Genomic DNA, 9590 nt, shown 5'->3' with positions numbered 1-9590 from the left:
ATTAGCAACTGACTGGGAAAACTCCTTGGTCATAGGGAACGTAAAATTAAACTGCCTTTTATTTTAATTTCGGGAAAATTTCAGTTGCACCTGCTGTTGCAAGAATGAGCGTTATCGCTTTGTTAAATTTAAGAATTTTTTTTTCTTTCCAATAGGAAAAATATTTTTCGGTGAAAAAAGGTAAATCTTTTCTTGTTTATGTGCCTGTGCCTCCTACAAAACGAAAACTGTTTCCACTTTTTAGGTTGATGTTTAACATATTTTTTGTTTTGTTTCTTTTCTTTGCATGACCCTTTTCTGATAAGATAATTCACCAGCTTGTCAGGTTATTTGTGTAAACGTTCCTCATTTACGATACGATTTAGCAATTTTGTCGAATATTTCACAGACAAACGATTTGCGTAAACTCCAACTAATATTACCAAAGCCATTAATGATTGTCCTTTCTGCTTTAGATCGGAAGCTTCAGACGTCTATATATTGAAGTCGGCGCATCCTCTGTAAACAAAAGAAGCTCTTTATAAAGTACTTTTAATAGGGGACAGTGAATGATAAAACTGAGTTTAACTTAGTAAATTCGTTAGCCAGTTAGTCCGGACTCTAGAAAAAAGCAGTTCTCGATGATACGCTCGTCAATAATTAAACAAAACTTAGATCTTAGCTGCCTCTACTTGAAGTGAAATATTAGTTTAACATCTGAGCAATCGACAGATCTAACGAACTGACTAATTTACGTCATACAACTAAAGATACAAGTTTTATAAGGGTTAAAAAGACCAAGAAAATGAAACATGATGGCCTAAGGAAATTAAAATAGAAATGTTTCAGGCGTATCGAGGACAAGGTAAGGATTTTTGAAGCCAAAACGTTGTTTTGCGAGTTTAAGAGCTAATGAAAGACGTCATATGTTACTCTTTCTAATGGTCATCTCAAATTGAAAGTTTGATGAGAAATACGTCATAAGTGATCGGAAAGAGGGAAAGGTTCTTGGCTACTGCTCCCCTGCCGCGAAAAGAAATTTCGAAAAAAACGACAAAAAGTACTGGCAACGCAAGAAGGTATACTATTTTCAGTCTTCAATGAAAATTAAGTATGCAACTGTTTGAACAGCCGGACATCTTATTTTTTCATTTCTGCTGATGTCACAGGTAGTGAACATAGTGTGAAAAGTTTACTTAAATAATATGAATAATTTATAGTTGGACACTTATCTACGTTCGATGAATTGTAGTCATAAATCTTCTGAACACCCTTTCAAAGGAAACAAATGTTTCTCTTTAAAATACATCGCTTCGAAAACTAGCGGGGTGCATCGCATCAGGTCTCCTTGTTCGAAAATACAATATTTTTGCTTCATTTTGTGTACGCGTGAGTTAAATTTAATGAAAATTCCATGTCACCTGTCTTGCCGGGCTAATCAAGTCTTATTTCTCGGTTTGTAAGTGTTTCATGGCAACCGACAGTCCCAAAATATGAAACACTTGCAGTCGTATGATCAGCTTAGGGGGATTAGCTCGGCTAATTCTCTCAGAGTAAACCCAGATCTCGAAGATTATGAACGAGAAGAAAATCGTCCACTTGTTTCGAATTATTTCTGCAAAGAGCAGATCGTCTCCTTTTCTCTCTCAGCGAAGTATACGGCACTTCACTGCCAGCCTGAGGAAGTTCTTCTCTTGCGTTTTCGATCGAATCGATTAAAATCTGAATCTGAGGTGTTCCTTGGGGCGGCAGGGCAGTTCTGTCCCCTTGGTCGCTTTGCTCGGTTGAATCTATTTCGGGCGCTTCGACCCGTAAGGAAACCAGCGAAATATTTTGTTGCGGATCCATTAGCGGAGTTTGTTGTTCCGCTGTAAGCGGTTGGTTCACATCGACGCTTATCTCGCATCGGCTTACAGGTCGTCTCCCATTAGGAAAACTTGCAGTCAATAAACTGGCACTTCCTGATTGTTTTGAGGTTAAAGTTGAATCTTTTCTTCGCCCTGATGGTTGTCTGTTATCATACTTTTCCTGCGGGCGATTGTCGTTTTGTGAATCTATGTTGCCCGAGTTAATTCTTGTCAGAATTTGTCCTGGGAATTCTTCTCTTTTGTTACAAGTATGGACCAGAGCATCCATATTCGAGTTCTCGGGATCAATGCTAAGTTTTTCACCCTCAGTTTTAGAACGCTGTCTTCTCAAAAGTGTTTGACAACCTTTACAACTTGATTTCGCGGACGAGACCGGGCTACTGAACGATCGCTGAGGTGGTCTCGCTGTAAATTGCGGTTGACCCGTTTCGCGAGTTTCACCGCGTTTTGCTCTCGCATAAGGTGTACCAACAACTTGAAGATTTTTTCCATCTACATTCGAATCTCTTCTTTGCTGAACCAGCACATTGGAGAATTCGGCGTATTTATGTAATCTGGCGTCGTCACCTTTTTTATTTGCCTCCTGGTTAAGACTTGGCCCGTTTGATGACACGAACGAAATACCAGACGAGTATCTACGCGATCGACTCATTCTTCTCCCGTTCCTAACAGTGTCCTTTATAGGTGGCAACACTGAAAATCGCGTGAACGAACCCATGCTGTAGTCGCGATTCAGCAGTGGAATTTTTTCGCCATTCTCAAACACCGCATTGCTCTTTTCGTCTGCAGCAAGTGTTGGCTGAACGTTGGGTCTTTCTCCGCGAAACGACCTCTCTTCTGAGAGCTTTGCATATTCAATTTTCGGCAGGAATAGTTTGTTTCCTCTGGGTATTTGCGATCTGGTGTTCATTGCGTTTAATATGCAGCGAACGATGATTTTCCTCTCAAATTTGAGCTTTCAATCGTGTTTGGTCCTCATAACAAACCACAACAGGATTTTCGCCACTTTGCATTCGACTTCATTTTGCATGTTTATAATTCTCTCGACCAGCCATCTGTTTTGCAACATTATGTTGATCGTAGGGATCACGTGTTGCGGTCATAATAAGGGTTTGTAGACAAACTGCCTAAGGAAAATAATGGATTCGGCATCCATAAAAAAGTTAAGTACACATAAAAAACGCATCGTGTTTCCTCACCGAAAGGATCTTGTGAGTTTCCCCTCACAGACGTGAAATTTAAAGGCAATTCTGTAAAATTATACGGGAAATCAAGTCTAATATTTATATTAATTTGACTTGAATATTTTTTGACGAGATAGACCAGTGAGTTGCTTCAATTTTCTATTCACCTGTTCATTATATTTGAACAGGAATTAGACAGAAACCGATTAATTGATTCACAGTTAAAAGCGTTGCGAAAAGAAAAAACAAAAACACAACAATAACTGAGAAGCATTGACAAAACTGTGCAAAAACACACGCGTCAAACGCGAGCAGAAATCAGGTTATTAAATGTTGAAAGAATAAATGAATGAAAAGTTATATATTGCGCTCAATCCAGTGTCAATTTAATTTATTCGTGATATATAACGTTGTGTGTGAGACTCAGCCGTAACCAAACTTGGGCTCTTTCATCCTAAACCCAATTGGGTAGCTAATTCTGACTCTAATAAATACAAACTTTGCATTGCTTAAGGGCAAAAATCAAGAATGCTTTTTGTTTATATCTCTCCGTGGGCCGGAATGATTACATCACGAAGACTTATTGAAAGTCTTTGTAGTACTGTGGTAAAATGATATGGAGAAATTATGATTTAAAGAGGAGAGGAGAGCTTTTTTTCCTGATAGTTTTACGAAACGAAAAGTCACATTTGGAACTGCTATGCTTAGGGTTCTTCGGGTAATTTCCACTTAGACCTATCTGGCGGTCAAATATCGCCTAATTGCATACTGGAAAATGGTTTTACAAGACCGATCTCTTCTTTACATGTTTCTGGTTTTATTGTTGGATAAAGAATTACTTTTAATTAATATATCTATGAAATCAATTGGCCAGAAATGTACTAATTAGCAGCACAAACTTTAAAAGCCGTGGTGAAATTATTGTCTTTTGCTTACAAAAAAAACTCTAAACGAGGTGAGGTTGATTAATTAAGCTTTTCAAAGTGAGTTTGTCTGGCCACCGATGACGAGATAAAATTCAAGGGCTTTTTATGCCCACAGTAGATAAGAATTCTCTCTAATTTACTCTCTTTGACCAGTCTGTGTAAAGTTGACTGAATTGCATTTTCTCCAATTTTCGGACATCGCTTCGCTTCTTTATGTTCGGCGAACATAAAGGGAGCACTTATGTTCACTATAACAGCTGTCATAATGGGATTTGCTGACAGTAATGAGCCCCGTAATTGCTTGCTCTAAATATACTTTGTTCTGTTATCTACCAACGAATCGGAATATAGTTCTTTTTCTTTTAAATATCTACCAAACAAAAACTCCAATCGTCAAATTCCACTTCCGTTTTTCTTTGTTATTAGACAGACATGATACGACTTATATTTCAGCTGGTTGCTTAAAATTGCAATGAATATGTACATCTTCAAATCAGATTGTTCCTTTGGTAAATAATTACATTCACCGATTGTTTCCAAGGTTTAATCAGAAAAATACTAAATAATCAGACACGCTAATTGAACTGCTTATCTTTTATTAAAACAGACCTGGTACAGATTTCTGTTCAGAAAGTGAAACTGCGCTCAATCGGAAAATGTCGTTTGATTGCAATATGGGGACAAATTTGTTAAACAATGTGTAGCAACTTAGTTTAAACAAAATATTGTCATAAACTCCTGTCTTTCCCTTACAACTTTATAAAATTAATATAAAATGCAATTTTCTCTGTTTTTATAGTCCCTCATTTTACTTCCTAGAAAATTTTAGTTCTAAGTTCCCGCTAGACTTGCCACAAGGCGACCTTTTCTTAATCCTTGACTTATTTATCTCCCTCGAGCGAAGCGAACAGGCCAGGGAAGAATTATTGGAAAAGACCTTTAGAAAGTGTAAGTTCCCGCCTTCTTTTTCAGAACAATGACAAAAAGAACATTGAACTTTCTTTGTCGAAAATATTATAACTTAATTTAGAGCTGAGGAAACCTTTATAATGACCTTATATTGGATTGCTGAGACGTTTCGGAGAGGGAACAAAATAGACCTTAGCTCCAGTCCTCCCCAGTACAAAAAAGGTGGGTTTTGGAACGAGAAAAAGTATCGCTTGCGTACACAGTCTTCCTGTATACCGCCATGCGCGTCAGTCTAAAATGGCGTCGACATGTGCTTGCGAGTTTAATGACTCAGACAAAGATGACGCGGATTTAGTTTACGGTTATTCATCAGAAATAACACTTGTCGAACGATTTTTTTTTGAAACTTTCCCTGAATGTTCTCTACTAAGCACTGTATCTGAAACAAGAGACTCTCGAAAAATACAATAAAAAGAAGGTCACTGTCCTCGCAAAAGAGGCTGATGATGGGCCAACCATACCCCATTTCTGCCCGGTGCACTGATTCAAATGACGCGCGTTTTTTCATCGGTCCACGTTACATTTTGCGGTAGCTGGAAGCAAAGCTTATTGGTCTTATTGAAGTTTTGCTTGAAAAAATCTTGATGCTAGAAAGTTTCGAGCATATGGAACAATATGCTCTCGTGTGAGGGCTAACAACGCGTAAATGGTGCGCAGTAGGGTTGCGCAATGCACTTTAGAGAGTTTTGCAACACGTGAAACTTGTTGAATTTTTGATCACGATGGCTTGACCTTATAGCTGGTGTCAACAAACAGATAATTTCGCGTGTTGTTGTTCAGTCTCCTCACGGTAAAGCGACAGGTGAAAACTAACCAGATCACACAGCGGTCACGATGTGTAGTAATGCGTGACATTGTTTCACCAATCAGGAAGCCGTTTTCTATACATAGATTTTAAAAGAAAATTACTATTGGAAGAAGCACGTGTATAGGAGAATCGTTCTATATATCCTTTCTTGATAACCGTAATAGGTTAACTGAATTTTGCGAGAGCTTAATTACGTAGTTTGGCTTGTTTTGGAACATTTCCTCAACCTACTCTTCCTTGCCTGATCGAAGAAACAGTGGTAAATTTTAAAGAGTTGTCCTTCCTATGACAAAAGAATGCTCTGGTCTCTCTCTTGATATCCTGTTTAAGGAACGCGTATACAAGAGGGTTCAGCGCAGAGTTCACCATGAGAAGCAACGAAAACAAAGTTTTTGTATCGGTAGAGACCTCACATAGATCAAACGGGGTCTCACAGAATGAGACGTAAATTTCAGTGGCGTAGCATGCCACAAACACGGTCACAACTGCAGTCACCAGTCTAACAGTTGATGCCTTCAAGCCGACTTTAATAGGTGCGTTCACTATTGTTGCTGAGTTCGCCGCTCGGTTATATTGAACCTGAGTCAATAGAGTTGACATCTGAATGGAAAGTTTTCTAGCGATGACCAAGATATGCAAAGTAGCTGCAATGAGTATAATCGTGGGTGCTATCTCAAACAACAGTGTGTAAATGATGACTATGATATCATCCGTCCTAGACGAAATTTCGGTGATGTGAATCTCGTATGCCCATCTTGCCAAGAAAAGAACAGTTGGAATTCCCCAAGACGTTGCAATGATAGCGACTGTTTTAGTAGGAGTCATGAAATACACGTATTTTAGCGAATAAACCACCGCAATATAACGTTCCGCAATCACAGCAATTAACGCGAAGGTAGACGCTTCGGTGAAGGAGCTGTGAAAATTAAAACGAAGACTGTTACGGCATGAATGAACCAGCACGTTACAGACAAACGAAGCTGGGAAATATCCGCATGTAACACTCAGATCGGCGATCGCCAGCGAAAGGACAAACCAATTAGCTGTTGTTTGTAATCTCCTTGTTTTCGCGATGATGAAAATAATCCAGGCGTTTCCTAAGAGACCAAAAAGAGTAACAAACCAACCAACGATCCAAAACCAGTGAACAGACATATTGAGCCGTCAGAACGTACAACGTAGACACTTGTTTGTTATGATGGACCCGCGCCGCCACTGAGACCGATCAGTAAAATTAAAGGGTTAAGGTTTTGCCCCTTGGTTGTCAAACTTTGAGACAAACATTTACGATATAAAAATAATATTTTTCCTTCTCTCTATGCGATCGTCATCAATTCATCACCATGCAATTACGAACGGTGTAGCCATTTATATTAAGTTACCAAGTCATTTTAACACGTAGACTCGCTGAAAGGCCTGCCTAAAATCTGAAAATTTAAGAAACAGTAAACCGTTACATGATATGTTAAACATTATTTCATGGTTGTTTTCGCAGAAGCTGGACAAACAATAAAAAGAGAAATGATTTATCCCAAGTCTTTTATCTCTCTGTTGGCTTAGAGCTGTGCGTACGTTAGCACAGTTTTGTTTGCAAAACGACATTATTTGCCAATGGGGCAACTTTCATTTCCTCAAATTGTCCTTCACATGTTCAAGTTAGGGTATAAATAAAATGAACGGAATCGAAAAAAAACAATTCATCAGCTCTCATGATTTCCTGTGTCGTGAGTAATAAGAAGACTCATATGTCAGTTTCTAGCTGTTAAAATAAAATGTAAACAGTCGGAAACGATCCAGGATTGAATTAATTTTGGAAAATCAAACACAGCAACAAGTAACTGAGAGTGAACAATAAAAACATTTCTCTAAACATGATTGGAAGAAATTTCGCCTTGCTAACACGGTCGTGTCCATACCACCGCTAAACATTAATCATATTGTGGTTTCTTCTCTAAATATTTTTATTTACTATTGCAACCAAAAATAAAAGTTTATCTAATTCCAACTGTGAGATAAAATAAGCGAATATTCTCTTTTTTCTTCAAAGGGATCAGTCATGCCAAAAAGGGTTTTGATCCTAATTGCCAGCTTGTGTTTGTGTGAAATTGTTTTAGAGGTTTGAAGTTTATCATTCTTTGCTCGGTTTGAATACGGCATGCTTGTTTTTGCATTGCATGATGGGAGATTATAACGTCAGTGCGTGGTTAGGAAGCTTAAAACTGTTTCTTATTTGATTTCTCTGAAGAAATTTCTTTAAACTTGTATTTTAATTTCCACTGGTCCTAATCTTACCTCACTTTTGCCGAGCAGGATTTCGGAGCAGAATTTTGTTACCTAAACAACATTTTGGGCAGAAAACGCCATAGTTTTAAGAGAGCGCGCGCGTTCACCTCACCCACAGTTAGAATACGCCACCAATAGGCCACGTAAAAATATCAATATTGGGTGATGGGGGGGAACACGTGTAAACAGGCCATTCCGCAGTTGTGTGCTTAGTTACCTGGCCACTGAATGCAAGCGAGGCGAAAGATGCCTTATCACTTTTGGAATATGATGCCTATGGTGTTTTATTTAAATGTGTTTTATTTGCGTTAGGTTTTTGTGCTATGTCTGCTTAATTGCTAGTAAATAAAACGTTAGAAATCAGTGCACGAGTAAATAGTTAAATAGTGCAGGCGTTTATATCGTTTTAGATATTACGTAACTACACGTGTTGCATTAAAACTGAAACTTTTGTTTGCGTTCACTGAAAGTAAATTAAAAATAACAAACGGAACTCAGCATTGACGGTAGTATCGTGTTTGACGGTAGTATTGAGAGGTACGGGCTGTGCAAAACCAAAGCGAATTTCCTTTTGGACGAGCTAGAAGATTTTCATGAACGCAAATCGAATGGGGGCTTTAAAATTGCCTACAGGCCAAAATTTAAGCTTGGTTTTTTGTATACGATTTAAATTCATGCCGACTTAACGTCAAAACATGACATAACAGTCATGCAAGTGTATCTCATAGAATTCTTTTTCGAGAAAAAGAAATGTATTCCGTAACATCTTTGATCTTCTTGGTAATGGTTGCCTTCGCTGCGCTTCTTTTTGTGTGAGTTGAAGGGATTGTTCGTGTGGAATTCCTTCCATGTCCAGGGTCACGTTAGGTTTGGGTTTGGCATTTGCGCGATTTATCTGAACAAATCAACCAATTTCTTTCAGAAAATTCCACGTCCAAAAAAAACACATCTTGTCTCCTTTGATCATCAAAATGTTAATTATCTTTACTGGCGCCATCATTATGTCAAGAGCTCGTGCGGCATTGCAAAGAAGCAAGTCATTTCGGTTGGATGTAGCCACCTAACAGATCTACTAGGATTAGCAAAATAACTTGACAACTTTATTACAAACTAGAATAAGACGATTTGTGAACAATCATTGAGAGACATTTAGTCCGCTTATAAAGGGTATTTTTTAAATAGGGACTCGGCAGAGCAGAACTTTATAATGGCAGTTAATTTCGAAACACAGAGTTTATTCTTTTCATACAACAGCGGCGCTGAAAAGAATACTTAACGGGACTAAAAGGGGTGGAATAGACTTGAATTGTTTAGAACTACAGTGGACGACAAAAGTAAACACTTTTAGTTTACTCTATTTTATCTGCATCTAGCGTTGATTCTCTGATACCCCCGGCCCCCAATTTAATGTTATCAGTGCTACAGGTGCTGTGGTCTGTGACGGTCTTAGAAATAGGAAAATCAGCCGTTGGGCAAAGGGTAACCGGTTTCCAAGACGCTTGAAAATCAAATTTTTCACTAAGTGTCTGAACACTTTAGTCGCTCATTGTAGATTTAAAAGTATATATGGTAA

At 38.3% G+C, this 9590-nt stretch overlaps 2 protein-coding genes across 2 annotated transcripts; both read right to left on the bottom strand.

Moving 5' to 3' along the window:
* Window positions 1–163: 163 nt before the first annotated feature.
* Window positions 164–3102, bottom strand: LOC110065833 (uncharacterized). Its single transcript, XM_020773001.2, has one exon. It carries the CDS (start codon window positions 2755–2757, stop codon window positions 1528–1530), a length of 1230 nt encoding a protein of 409 aa, XP_020628660.1. The 5' UTR covers window positions 2758–3102; the 3' UTR covers window positions 164–1527.
* A 1434-nt stretch (window positions 3103–4536) lies between these two features.
* LOC149096852 (melanocortin receptor 4-like) lies at window positions 4537–7219 on the bottom strand. The gene has a single exon (XM_089278988.1). It carries the CDS (start codon window positions 6887–6889, stop codon window positions 5957–5959), a length of 933 nt encoding a protein of 310 aa, XP_089135114.1. The 5' UTR covers window positions 6890–7219; the 3' UTR covers window positions 4537–5956.
* Between the last annotated feature and the right edge of the window lie 2371 nt (window positions 7220–9590).

This window comes from Orbicella faveolata, unplaced genomic scaffold (assembly GCF_042242905.1).
Source record: "Orbicella faveolata isolate gen_17 unplaced genomic scaffold, um_ofav_v1 contig_47, whole genome shotgun sequence".
NCBI lineage: Eukaryota > Metazoa > Cnidaria > Anthozoa > Scleractinia > Merulinidae > Orbicella > Orbicella faveolata.
Note: the sequence above shows the minus strand (reverse complement) of the source record. Positions and strands in the feature narration are given on the sequence as shown.